Source organism: Dufourea novaeangliae, unplaced genomic scaffold (genome assembly GCF_001272555.1).
Source record: "Dufourea novaeangliae isolate 0120121106 unplaced genomic scaffold, ASM127255v1 scaffold99, whole genome shotgun sequence".
Classification (NCBI taxonomy): domain Eukaryota; kingdom Metazoa; phylum Arthropoda; class Insecta; order Hymenoptera; family Halictidae; genus Dufourea; species Dufourea novaeangliae.
Window position 1 is genome coordinate 1,024,636 of NW_015373982.1, and position 14,851 is coordinate 1,039,486.

General features: G+C 43.6%; 1 protein-coding gene across 1 annotated transcript in view; it reads left to right on the forward strand.

Moving 5' to 3' along the window:
- The window catches only part of LOC107187164 (E3 ubiquitin-protein ligase TRIM9), a 20,841-nt gene extending 6,502 nt beyond the window's left edge, over positions 1-14,339 (forward strand). The window contains exons 3-8 of the mRNA XM_015575175.1: positions 9,613-9,708; positions 10,765-11,158; positions 12,345-12,517; positions 12,883-13,021; positions 13,184-13,414; positions 14,011-14,339. Coding sequence (XP_015430661.1) covers positions 9,613-9,708; positions 10,765-11,158; positions 12,345-12,517; positions 12,883-13,021; positions 13,184-13,414; positions 14,011-14,339 — 1,362 coding nt within the window. The remainder of the gene's footprint in view (positions 1-9,612; positions 9,709-10,764; positions 11,159-12,344; positions 12,518-12,882; positions 13,022-13,183; positions 13,415-14,010) is intronic.
- The last annotated feature ends 512 nt before the right edge of the window (positions 14,340-14,851 follow it).

The following is a 14,851-nucleotide window of genomic DNA, read 5'->3' on the forward strand; positions in this document are numbered from 1 at the left end:
TTTTTTTTTTTTTTTTCGATCTCATTTAACGAAACCGTCTCGGAAACGGGGGACCACGTTAAACGTTATCGTCGACGACACGGGCACTTCAATTAGTTTGACTTTTAATCGAGCTTTCAGACGGGCATTTCAACGAAGGAGGCATTGCAACGCAGGGTTTCTTAGCTAAGGGGTAGAATCTTTTTCGAGTTATTCGCGTAATTGAAATATATGACTGCTTGGGAAATTCTTGTGAAAGAGAGTGGTAGGAATACGGAGTTTTCACGACACATTATACGTGGTTACGCTTGAAATTTCCACGACGACGGTATCGAAGGTGCTTCGGGGAAAAGTACAGGAGCGAATCGCAGGGAACGTCCGTTGGAGCGAACAAAAACTCTTTGTTCGCGGAGCAACAGGACGTAACAGCACTCAGACTCTCCGATGAGCGTCTCAAAGCGGTATTACGTTTAAAGATTCATGCTGGGACAAGGCTCAGGTTGGTTGGAAAAGTGTGTTTTGCTCGCCTTCGGTCCAAAGTCGAGTCGAGTTTCGGGACGATGAAACAGTGGGATCCAACCGAGACCACGTATACAGTCGCCTCGGGAAGTATTTAATGTACTTAATATTTCGCCAAAATGCTGCTAAACATAACACACTAGTGCACCTGCAATAATAGAATAGAAGTGTCAGTTCGGTCTACTAATACGCGAGTTAAGCGTTCGCGTTATCTCGTTCGACTGCCTTTCATTTCTCCGCCAGTCGTCCTTGTCAGTGCAAACGAATTTTCTACGGCCTTGGATAATGTTTCACGAAGGTACGCTGTCACGCATACAAGATACACGCGGTTGCGTGTGAACAGGTACGTTAAAAGGAACGGTGAACTCAACGAAATAGAAAACGATGGGCGATTACTGGATTCGGGAGCGGAAATTTATTACCATCGTAGACAGTAATGATAAATGTTTCATGACTCATCTCGAGAGTAACTACACTAAAACCTCCCGTATCTGAACTGACAGAAAGATACAAGCGTTCGGATAATAGAACAGTCACTTGTCTGTTACTAAACTTCATTCATGTGAATAGAAATCAAGAATATTAAAAGTTTGCTTGATTATTAATGGATTCCATATATTTTTGGCTGATAATTACAGAAATTTTCAACGTAAATAAATAAACAAAATGTATACATAGGTATGTAAACACTACACATTTGCAAACAGGAAAAGGCATCTGCTGTTACGTAACATTCTGTTCGGATAATAGAAAGTTTGAATATTAAGGAGTTTGGATATGGGAGGCTCTACTGCATCACAAATTCTACTGAAACGTTTCCTCCCTCCGAAACGAGATTCGACATCGAAACGTCGAGAGCCATATCCGATAGATGGTGGGAAAACGATTCTCCACCATAAATTCGCCTATAAACCTCGTCTTCCGAACGAAATTCTCGCGATCTCGAAAGCTCGATTTTGTGTCGCGAAGTGGGAATCGCGATATTAAAGTCATGGGGAGGAAAAACGTTGGATGAGGGGGGGTCACGCGTATACGCGGGAACCTGAAAACCAAAAATAACTCTTGAAACAGTGCCAGCCTTTGATGCTTCGTACGCGCACTCCCGTACTCGTGGCTAGTAAATAAACAAAAACGCGTGCGTGCGTGCGCGCGTGTTTGGAGGACTGCGCGAAGAGTACACGCGAGTCCCTAAAAAAATTTTTCTTCGTTTAGACGTCGATTAAACAAGGGGACACAAGTCAGACTTTTTCGATTTAACTTAACTTTTAACTTAATTTATCTGCTCCTGATTTAATTAACACGCGGGAAAAATGGATATCTTCGATCATTACTAGGAGATGAAGTGAGGAGATAAAACGAGTATACAGGGTGATAAAAATAAAAGGGTCTAAGACTTTAGGGTCTAAATCTTTAGAATATTTCATTAATTCCTTCATTATCAAGGTTAATAGACATTCAGGAAGCAAGACAAACTCAGTAGATATCGGTATGAAAAAATTAATTTTTGGGCAAAATGTCACTGAAATCTTCGATTCGGCCTACTCTGCGCTGTTGATCGTGTACCAGAGTTGCGCATTATTTAGATGAAATTATTTAAGTAACAATTCCACTAAAAGATATTTTATTTTTATTTGTTATTTAAAATTTTCATTTAGATACGAAATTTTGCCCAACTCTGTCGTAAATCATGTGCACGCACCTGGAACCGCGGCGATGAATTCACTGGCCGAGTCATTGGCGTAGAGTCCGCGCGTAGGATACGATAGCGACGCGCAATATCGATACGATATCTCAGATATTTATGAGGGTTGCTCGTGCAACGCGGTGTATAAAGTGCAGTGCACGCAGTCGTAGAGGCCAGGATGGAGTGAGTAGCTCGTGTGGACGAGGAACGAGCAGGGCCGTTCCTGGCAGGGGTGCAAAAGATGCCGCCGCACCTGGGCGGCCAAACCCAGGGACGGTCGCAGATCGTCTATCACATTAATGCTAAATTTTTGCTAGTAAGAATAATAATCAAAACTTTTCTGGTGATTGTACTTATATGTGGACCAAAATATTCATTTGAAATTAAACCATTTATTTTTTAAGGATCTTTGTTTCTTCTCGTGAAAAGGGAAATGAAAATATATCCCTTTTGCGTAATAAATGTTTAACAAGTACGTGTATATATATATATATATATATATATATATATATATATATATATATATGGATATAAAGAAAACACTGCATATAAAAGTCTTTTTTTAGTTAAATAATAATATATTAATAAGGGCGGCGATACAGTTTTTGCACCCGGGCGGCCAACAATCCAGGAACGGCTCTGGGAACGAGTTACATAGTGCCTCCACGCACGATACATTTCGTGTCGTTTTCGCTATCGCCCTCGCTCCTTTCTCCTCTTCGTCTTTGCTTCTCTCACCCTCGTCTTCTTCCCTCGGCGCAACCCCCCCGATTCTCTTTCCGTTGGCGTAATTTCGTTTCGTCCCGAATCTAATGGTAGAAAACGGATTACGCTCGAGTCGATAACTTGCTGTCTCTGCCCCCTCCCCTCTTTAGTCTCTCCCATTTGCACCATCTGTCCACCGTAGATTGTTCGTCGAAAACTATGATCACTCGTCGATAGATTTTCACTTTCCTCAATAGATTGGCCCTTATTTTCAATTTTGAAAATTTTTAATGGTTCTCCGTTATTACAATATTTCCTAAAAAATATAAAACGCCCTATGGAGCCCCAGCTAGATACGACACCAAACGCGGAAGCTGCCTCAAGGGCAACGAGTTTAGGGGTGAAACGGTTCGATGCGGATAATTGCCTCGCGAAAAAATGGAGGCGTACACGGTCAGCGACGTTTTTCATATTGACGCGTTTTCTGTTCCGTGATTCGACGACCAGTCGACACTTGACGCACGCTTCCCAAACCACGACAGATCTAATTACGAACGCAGACCGACAGATGACGGGAAACGAGTCTCCCCCCTCTTCTGCGTTTCTGTGCACGGATTTCCGATGACGTTCGAGACTTTACCAGCCGTCGACAGGATCGATTGGTGGCCCAGACGAGGCGCGTGCACGACGTGAAAAGTAACGAACCGATCCGATCGATGCGCGTTCGGGTCATTCCACGCGATATCCCACACTTTTTGGAGTAACATTTCGGATTTTGTTGACACTTCGATATGTTGCAGTCTTCAGTGATATGGGTAGTTCTACAAAAATTGAGTAATTTGGTAACTAATATAAAAAATCTGTATTATGGTATATTATTTATGGTGTGGAGTTTCAACTCAGTCGATTTCAGTACAGGGGGTAAAAAAAATGATTCGCACACCCTTTGAAACAGAACAATTTTGTTTAAAACTGGATCAAGTGACTTGAGTTTTTTTTTTAGTGAAATTGGAAGGAACAGTTTACTAAACGACGTGTCAAGAAAATTTGGAAAAAATTACATTCGGTGGGAATCGCGAAGAAAACAGTAAAGGTCGCTTTTTACAATTTTTTTTTTATGAAAAGTCAAGATTGGATCGTGGTTACGATAAATGTTTCGAACATGAATAAAAGAAAGAATCGTGAATGAAACACGAAGAGAACATGTATGACTCAGCTACCGATTTTGGGGAGACGAAGAGGGGATGTTCTGCACAGTGCTTTGGAGTTTTCGGTGGATTTTCGGTGTAGAGAGGCTCGTAGATCGGGGATCGCTTTCTAAATTTACACGTAGTAGTTTAGTCGTAGTTGCCAGAATGGTGGCGAACGAGGGCGGACGACGAAGGGAGAGAGGCAGAGAGAACGAAACGAGTAGTTTCACGCGAAATCAACCGAAAATCACTCTCTAGGGTCCCTTCTCGATACACGACGAGTGACGTCACCTTAGTAAAATAATAACAAGGAATTCGGAGCATTTATGGCAAGGCGGAAAAGTTTTCAACCCCTCATAAATTACGTAACATTTTTTGTGTTGTATAGCAAGGTTATACAACAATTTGTTGTATAACACTCTTTTGCTATATAGTGTAGACGCAGTTTAACAGTGGAAATGGATATTCCAATTGCAATTTCTTGGTCCTGTCGTGCTAACGGGGTTAACGTGGATACGAGGAAGAAAATCTTTCTGTCCCTCCCCTCTTGGAATCGATCAGGAGTGCGCGTAACCGTGAAAAGAGCGTGGTTGGTAGGACGGAACACCGGAGGGGTTCGTCCCTTCCGTGTGAACGCGAAATACGAGTGTATGTACCGTGGTTCGGCGATTATTCGGTACTTTGGTCGACTTTTTGCTTGGAAATATCAGTTGGATCCTTTCTTCGTGTCCGTTAATGGTACGGATCGAATCGGAGAAAATGTTTTGTAACGAGCGTTATTCTTGGTGGTGGCTCGAGGGTTCAGAGCATGAAATGGGCCACATGTACTATCGTCTATATTGCCGTCCTTAGTTAAAATACCGTACAAATTCTAATTATCATTTTTTTTTTAAAATTTTTCGAAATATTTAGAGCCCCATGTATTTTTCAGTTTTTAGTTAAAGCTAGAATACCCCCTATGCTTTTTAGGGCTCTAGAAACAGCCTTATTTATTTGTCCTAACTCGGTTTGAAATTATTTTACCAGTTTATATTGTTCTGTGTGAAATTTACCGATTTAGATAGTCCTAAGATACGTGTAGAAAAATAAAATGAATATGATTTAGGTCGTTTTCTATGTTAAAATTGCCTATGACGAGAAACAAGGACGACAGAATCTTCGAATGTTATGTCCAAGTAGATCGAGGATGCTTTTTAACCGACGAAGGGACAGATGTCCGTAACCGTTGCAGACGATACGATTAATCGACGCTATAATCGAGGTCCATTAACTCGTAGCCCCGACGCTGCTTACGAGAACGAATTACACACATTTCTGGCTAGATATTTGTCGAACGATTTTCAGATCGATTTATGCCTCAAACGTAGTGTATTTTCGTGATCAGAACAAAATTCCAAAGTAGAAAATTTACCTCTCGATTTTCTTTTCCCTGTTACTCGATCCTGTAAACTAGTAGCTCTGCACACAATTTATTTAGAGAATCGATTCGTCCCCCCAAGAAGCAGAACACAGACGGACAGGGATATACCGTCTATTGGACAGAGAGTTTCGTGTGGAATTTATCGTAAAAGTTAAGATCGCCAGACGTATTTTAAATTAATTTAATTTAATTTAATTCTTATGGGTAAAAATCCTATTTTACAATATGCAATATTTTAAAATAATCAAATAGAACCGAGGCAAGACCTAACAATAATAAGAATAAAAGTTACATTGATAATTAATAGAATTCGGATGTTTATGCAAATATAGAATTTTATGGACGCAAGAAAAGTTTGTTTACTACCTTGTTAAGGATTCTAATAGGTTCGAAATATAAAGAAGATCGGAATAAACTTCGTGAAACTTTTTACTGTATTGAATTGTAAACAATCGAATATTCTATAAATGTATAAAATTCGCAGTTTAATAATTAACTTAGAAATAATGATCTCTGTTCGGTCCAATTATAGAGAACACTATGTAATTCAGACCCAAAATCATTTATGTTGACTGCGAAAATATCGTTTTTAACGCTTCGAGGCGCGACACAGAGGAAACGGGCGTTCAGTCTCTCCTGTTTTCTCTCGTTTCGCGGTGGTGGGTTCCCTACGTTCACGTTTAGCTTGGAGCGCACCAAGGGGAGACAGTGAGTAAGGGAGAGAGAACATCGTATCCTTCCAACGTGAGCGAATATATACTTACATACATATTATACAGTCAGTGTCAAAACTAAGTATACACCTTACACAGATTAGGTTCGTGTAATATTTCTGTATCATCCTACTATTATAAGATCATGGCAGTAGATATGATTTTCATATTATCAGTAGAGTTTGATATGATCAGTACAGTTGGATATGATTTTCTTAACATTTTGGGGATGAATAGGCAGTCAAAAAATTCGAGAAAAATAAATTCGAAGATATAACCACAAAATCTTGTAAATATCGTTAAAAATGGTGAATACATTATTATGATTTGGGGCAGCATGGCAACCTCTGGTGTAGGATAATTGGGTTTTTATTCATAGTACTGTGGACAAATTTCGATGTTTAAATATTTTTAAATCAAATTCTGGGTCGCGTCGATTCGACTCGGCTACGCTCGACATTTCACGAAATCCATCGGTCCCCATTTTTTAATAAGAAATCATGACGGAAAATTCTCTGCTTTTGCCTCCTATATATTCTTGCGATCATTCGTTCGGAGGTCGACGAAAAAAAAGGGGAGAAGACAAAGGGAACGAAAAATTCGACTCTTGGTTTAATGAAAACCTCGATGCATCGTGGTTCCACGGAGCGAAAGAAAGAAATGGGAGTCGACGACCCATGAGTGTTTTAATTTGACGCATCGTGAGTCCATTTTGTATTGAAATCACCGATGCGAAACTATCGTGATGATTTTTCAGTTCTACGATCGACGAGCAACCTCGTGTCGATTGTTTTGACAAATCGTAAAATCCCGTCGAAAACAATCGATTTTTTGTTCAGGTGGACGAAGATTGGATGTGGGGAATTGTTGTATTTGGACGAACCTGATGTGGACCATTATCATAAATCGTAAAATCCCGTCGAAAACGATCGATTTTCTTCAAGTGTACGAAGATAGGACATATCGCGAATGGCTGCATGTGGTCGAGAATCGTTTGTAGTTGCAACCTCGGGTAGCTGTTTGGCAGGGGTATCGTGTTTACGCAGGATCGTGTATAACCGGCATCCATCCCTCCGGCCTGGCGAGGCAGCGTCAAATGCTCTGTGGCAGTCACGGTTGGGGCGACGCTGGTATTAAACGAGAGTCGGCGAGTGGGAGAAGAGATACGAGCTCGCTGTCGGAATGAAAAGGGTGCTTTTCGAGCCCTCCCTACCGTGTTCTCGCCGTGGACTCGGTTCAACCTCTGTATCACCCGAACGTGTTCGTTCTCGGAAATGGGGAACGAGGATCGTGGGCCTGCAACTCTACGATAACACCAACGACCGTTCTACAATTCTTGGATATACAGGGTGTCCCAAAATAGCTTCGACTCCCGTAATTGAGGGCTTCCTGGGATGATTTGAAACAACTTTTTCCTTAGCAAAAATGTTCTCCGATGATTTGTTAACGAGATATTAACGAAAAACCCCTTACCAATTAGAGCGCGAGTCCGCCGGCCGAGCTTCCGCGGCAGCGTTGGCTACCAATCACAGCGCGGAGCCAACGATATCGCGCGGAAGCTCGGCCGGTGGACTCGCGCTCTGATTGGTCGGAGTTTTTCGTTAATATCTCGTTAACAAAGCATCGGAGAACATTTTTGTTAAGGAAAAAGTTGTTTCGAATCACCCCGGGAACCCATCAATTCCGGGAATTGAAACTATTTTGGGACACCCTGTAGAACGGTAAGCCAAATGCGCACAGCCACTCGCCATTTCCTCGTGAACTCGAAAGTCGAGCAATCGATCCACATCTGCGTATGTCTCTCCATTTCCAGCGTTTTATTTTTTCTGCCACGCCGTGAACAAAAGTGTCGATGAAATTTTTTATTTGATGAGAAAATTGGAGGATTTTCGACGAGGTTTCGTTGCATCGGATAATGCAGAAGACAGTAGAGGAATAGCCACACACACAGGGTTGATCGATGCAATTGTGACCGCTGCAATTACTAGGTTGTGCAACCGTTGCACGAGATTCGATTGGGCCACTTAATCAACGGATGGAATATTCGTACGGTTGGTCGACGTGAATGTGGCCAACCGGGCGAGATCACGAGTCAAGAACTTTGGGAAACTGAATGCTAACCAGTTCGTGAGTTGAACGGATGTTCCCTTAGCGTTGATGTTTTAATTTAAGGAATATTTCGCGTTGGTTTGGGGGTTCCTTTGTCTTACCTTTCGATGTGTAACCCGACTGACTAGATTTCAATCAGTTCTGTCGGTTCCTATGAAAACACCTCAACAATTCTGTGACAGAAACTAACTTAGTTAGATCGTCGACGAAGACAACGCGTCAGGCTAGTTAAAGAGTTTCGCAGAGGGATCTAGGATGCATAAAGACTGGAGTAATATTTCTCCGTTCGTCTCGTCCAAATACTCTGGAGAAACTCGAGGAGTTAGAATGCACCCTTCGTCGTCGTCTCGCATTCTCGCGTCTCCAGATAACCCGGGCTTGTCGCGTTCCTCTCGACGACCTTTTGTCGCCGCTTTAATTCAATATTTCCGGGACCGAGTGAAGGCTCGACAGGGACAAAAACAGGGGGAAGGGAGTGTCGCGCATTCTTAGCTTGGACATTTCTCGAGAGCACGTGCGCCACAAGTACGAAACTGCTTTTGCGTCTGGAGTGTACTGAATGTCAGTGTGGCGACAAGCGTTGCTGGGAACAGTGGTAAGACTCGGTAATTTGATGTTTTGGAGTTTATGATTGGAAGTTGGTCCCGTTGGATTTGTATATTGGTCCAGTTGGATTGAAATTTGCTCAAGTTATATTGGAAGTTGATCCACTTGGATTGAATGTACGTTCAGTTTGTTAGTGTCGTCGTGTTTTAATTGGAGTCGAAGACAGATGGCCTGTCGGTCATTGACCATGTGAGAATTTACGATGGAGTTTCTAGAATGCGTGCGCTCTTGAAAGTGCATGAGACTAAACAGACCTGGCGTCGTATGATGGTGGTAGACCACGTTGGGTCTTTCGGCTATCGGTGACGTAGATGGTTCGTTTATATGAAACTGATAAGTGGAAATTAGAGATGGCAAGGGGCCCGACGTTATGTTGCCTTAAGAATAGGGACATTGTTCCTAGACTCTAGAATCTAGAGGATCTGGTCACTTACTTTTGGTATATTATTTCAATAAGGTAGTCTTATTAGGAAAACTGAGGTGGAGAAGAGATAGCTTTGTGTATAAAAATGGGAGGAGCCAAAGGACCGTAGTTCTTTTAAAAATCAAAGGCCTAGGATTAATATTTCGAGAACAAGTTGGATTAGAAGTTTTCCATTACGAATTGAGCATGCCATGCATACCAAACCGTATCGAAACACCAACTCTGCGATCTGTACTGACCCAGCCTGTTCGATGTGATTACAGACGGAGCTCTCGCAAAACCTGCAACAGCTGTCGGAGAGGGCGCGCTCGACGACGGAATTCATTCAGAGGCTCAAAGGAATGACGGACAAAGTGCACGTGAGTATTCGCCTTTGGTGTCCTATTTAAATTTCGCGACAGAGACTGTGGCGGTGGTTTCCATGAAATTAGGGGAAAGACGCGGTGTTAATTGCACCGGCTACCACTCTTCGTCCCTACCAAGAGCGTTCTCTCCCATTCCAGATCCATCCCCATTTCCTATCCTTCGTCTTCAGCGGTACAAAGCCCTTGCACGTTATTACAAAGTGTATGAACATGGACGTCGAGGGAGGAGTGATAGCTGTACAGAGCAAATTGTATCCGACGAACCTAATAACGTCGTCGTGACTTTCGTTTACCTTCGTCGTTGTTACGTGAACGGCCCAGAATTGTTCGACGAACAATCGAGTAGTATACAGGGTGAACCACGAAGCGTGATCAGTAGATGGCGGATTTTATGCATTTGTAGCCTATAAAAAAAATACATTAAAAATCAAAACTTTTATCAGATCCAATGAGTTTTCAAATTTATTCTGAATCCAATAAGATACTTCAGGTTTATCTATAAAATAAACTGAAGATGACCTTGAAAACTCTTGGGGGGGGGGGGTATTAACAACAAATTTGGGTAGAATCATCTTAAACAATTTTTAAAAATCATCTAAAAATTTTTCGATCGAATAGCTAGCAGTAGAATAATCTAAGCTGATCACGTTTCATGGACCACCCTATATGGTAGTCAGGTTAACGAGTACATTCGTCAGGTTTTTCTACACAAATTGTCATTTCACGTTATGAAAAATGGAAAGTGTGTGGCCTAATAGATTCTCAAGGGACAGAGTACTGTCTGGTATTATCGGGAATTCCGTCCACGGAGATTCTCCATCCACCCCAATTGGAGTTTGCATATTGTTTCTCAGTAGCGTCGGTTAAAACAACGGGAGACGATGGAACGGCGAAACAGAGGGAGGGTGTTTGCTCCGTAAGTCATTCGAAAGCTTTCAAAGTTCTCGAGCAAGTTTATCAAAGCGGTGGTCCACGGTTGCTCGGAATTTCGTGGGGGAAGAGGATCCCTTCGACCTAGCTGTTCATTTGCTTACGGTTTCACGTCGACAGGAAGAATGCGTGACGTTGGAGGAGGAGGTGGAGGACAGGGTCGCTAGTCTGGTGAGCGTTCTGCAGGCGAGAAAGTCTCGACTGATCGAAGCCGCCCGACAGACCAGAGAGGCGAGGGTACGATCCCTCAGGGACCAAGTGACTAGATGCGCGTCCCACCTGCAGGCGACCACCGCCCTTCTAACCTTCTGTATCGAGGCGCTGAAGGAGAACGATAGCGCAGCTTTCCTTCAGATCGGTGGCATGTTGTCTGTCAGAGCTGCAAACGCTGCTGGATCGTGGGGCGCCGCCGAGGGGGTCCAAGAGATCGCGAGGCTACCGTTGCTGGATCTCACGCTGGACGACAAACCGTTGCGACGGGCGATCGATCAACTAACCTTTGTCCAGATGAAACGTGAGTGAATCGAAATATTCCTTCTCGCTTATCTTAATTCGCATCCTTTGGATGCTAAGTGTTTATTCCACGACGAACCAGGTCGATCGAAAGGGTAGAAAAGCTAGGGAACGTCAGGACAGACCATGGCCAGCAGGATCAAAAAAGGTAGCAAACATCAACCTCAGGCAATTGATCGTAAGGATCGATAGAAACTAGTGTTACATGTATTGTTAAGGCGTGTATCCATTTGTTGCGTATTCATTTGTTACGTATCTTTGTATCGTATCACCGTACGATACAACGTTTGCCCGTCCACGTTGATACATAACGGGGATACGCATTAAATGGATACGTACCTTTAGAGTTCGTTCTGGTTCGTCGATGTTGAAGAAACTATTCTTTAATTAAAATTACTCGTATCCCGCGGAACATCCTTGATCGAATCTTATACGATTGACTCTACGTTGGACGCAGCATCCGAGGGAGAGGAACGATTCCCAACCGCAGGTAATTAATTACGAGGGAACATTACGAGCGACAGAACTGGCCAAATGTTGCGAAACAAGTTTGCTCGTTCGTCCAGAAGATGCAACGCGATCCTTCGAACTCGTATTCGATCACGTTCAAATTAATTTGGGTATTCATACTTTTGGTACACCCTGTACATACTCGTTCGCCTTTCATAAACGCGAATAATCGTGGGTCGCGTTATCGACGGTGAAACCGTCTCGACAATGTATTCCGTTTGAAAAGGGGAGGAGGCCTCGTGCAAGGTGCCGCTAATAAATCTGCGCGACGGCCGATCAGGATTTCGCTTTCCTCGCATAAATTTCCCTTTATCCTCGAGCTTTTTCGTAGAATAGAGGCCCCGTTAAAAATTCCATAAAATGACCAAAGAAATTTATTTTAAATATAAGAAATTGAGCACCAATCAAATGCTTCGGGAATAAAATTTGAAAAAAAAAAAAAAATCGAGAAAGTAGAGTTAGTCACTTTGGGCTCTGAACGACTAAGATCATTTTTCGAACATTGGAAACAGAGCAGAAATCGTATATCGGTGCTTCCATCATAAGTGGAAAATTCGAATCCGAAACCCATCCAATAGTTGTCTTTTCGGTCCCGTCGAATGTCGAAAAATAATTGAAATTCGTAGATCACAATTAATTTAATTTCGATCGAATTGTCTAATATCGGCCGATTTTAGCGCCAGGAGCACCTCTACTGATACCTGAAGAGTGCAGCGCCGAGAACAACAGCGTGACCGTCGCCTGGCAACCTCCTTCTGGACACGGAATCGGTGGATGTGCCGGCCAGCGAGGTCCTGCCATCGAGGGTTATCTTTTGGAGTTGGACGATGGATGCGGTGGAGAGTTCAGGGTGAGCAAAATCGACAATTTATCTTCTTTTTCACTGTTGCGGGATGTTAAAACGATGGTTTCGGGTATTAGATAAAAAGTGGTTGACGACTCATTTTTCCAGGACTTTCCTCCGAGTTTTTATTTTTATTGACGAGTTTTAGACCGATAAGTATCCCAGAATTTTCTCAGATTCTTTGAAAACCTAAAACCTAAAACACTAAAAACATTAGGATTCGAAGTAAACGACCCAGTTTGTGTACCAAGTGGGAAAAATATGTTTCCCTACGGAGGGTTAATTTTCAGAAGTTATTACGTTTTCATTAAACCCAAATGGAAGCGTTACAGCTTTCTTGAACGTTATTCTTCACGCCTGTGCTTAATCAGGAGGTGTATTGCGGCCGCGAGACAATCTGCACCGTGGACGGATTGCACTTCAACTCTTTATACAACGCTAGGGTGAGGGCGTTCAACAGCGCCGGGGAGGGTGAATATTCGGAGCTGATCGGTCTTCAGACTGCCGAAGGTAAGGTGTCGAAACATTTTATCTTTCGTTCTTCCACCTCCTTTTCTTCCTTCACTTCGTCTGTTTCCTCGGATCGAAAAGTTCCTCCTGTCCTATCGACGCTACACCGACGAAATCGTGTTGATTTCACGAAACTCTATTTATCATGAATCTGGATGACAGTTGCGTGGTTTTCGTGGGCGACCGGGGCGTCTGGTATACCACAGGAGGTGTCGATATCCGAGGACGCGATGAGCGCGTCCTGCGAGGGCTACGAGCACCGGGTCGTTCTCTCGAGCGTCGGATTCTCGCGAGGTGTCCACTACTGGGAATTGACGATCGATCGTTACCACAGCGACACGGATCCAGCGTTCGGAATTGCCAGGGCGGACGTGTCACGGGATCAGATGCTCGGTGAGTAAATCAAACGACACCCAAGTTTGGTGGTTCTACAGTGTGTTTACCCCTTGCTTTATAACATCGAGTCAGTGGTGACGATATCAAAATGGATTCAACAAACAGGAATATGATTTGGTTTCTTCGAGTCAAAATGAAATACTAGTTTGCTGATATTAAAGGCTCCCACAAACCAAGATAATTCACATCAACGCGAAAAATTTCCGCAACAATTTATCTATAAAAAAATCTATAAGTTTATATATCAAAATTTTCGCTGCCGCTGCGAATATTTCGCGTTGGTTTGTGGGAGCCTTAATATTGAACTTTTAGAGTGAATGAATGTGACGCGGTAACGTCGGTCACCAATCGCAGCGCGTAGCCAATGTTACCGCGGGAACTCAGCCGGCAGACTCTCGCTCTGATGGGTTGGGATTTTTCGTCAATATCTCGTTAACAAAGCCTCGGATAACATTTCTGTCGAGGAAAAACTTGTTTGAAATCACCTCAGTCTCCTATTTCCGGGACCTCGAACATTTTTGTTACACCCTGTATACCACACCGTCGACCACGCCAACAGCTTTCTCGAGCGATTTCGTGTCGATATTCCGCAGGCAAGGACGACAAGGGTTGGAGCATGTACATAGACCGTCAGCGTTCCTGGTTCATGCACGGCGGCGGACACGCGCAAAGGACCGAGGGTGGCGTGCAACAGGGCTCGACGGTGGGCGTGCTATTGGATCTGGACACGACCCATACACTTCGTTTCTTCGTGAACGACCAACCGCAGGGCGGGATCGCGTTTCGGGATCTTTACGGGGTGTTTTATCCGGCTGTCAGCTTGAATCGCGGCGTGACCGTCACTCTGCACACGGCGCTGGACGTGCCGCGCCATCTGTTGGCGTTACACGAGGAGTACGTTAGTGAGACGATTCAGAGCTAGGGGTACCTGACGGTCCTGAAAAAGGGCTTACTGCAGGATGTCGGATCACCCGGGCCCGGGCCCGGGCCCTTCGATAGACCTAGAGAGTTCGACGGTCAACTCGAGAAAATAATCGAGGAGAATCTAACGGAGACCAATTGACATGGGTATCGGCCACGGTTCCGACCGTCGTCAAAGTTTTATCGGACATTGATCTATTTTTTTCTACTCGACGTCGACGAGGAATATTTTCTCCCGACGGATCTATCGATGTTGATGTGTTTTGGTCTCGAATAGAGAACGGGTGTGAATTGGAATCATCGATGATTTCGGTTAGTGCGTCGCGATTGAAGCTTCGCGACGTGTCGGTTCGCAGTTGGGAACCTAAAAGGAAGCGTAGAATAAGGAAATGTCAGAACACGGCGACAAGTTACTTACGGTTCGGTCGAGACAGACGTTTCGAACGGAGGAACACGAACCTTGGGAGATACAGTAGGGGACAAACGTATGGGACCAGGTCTGATGATTAAAAA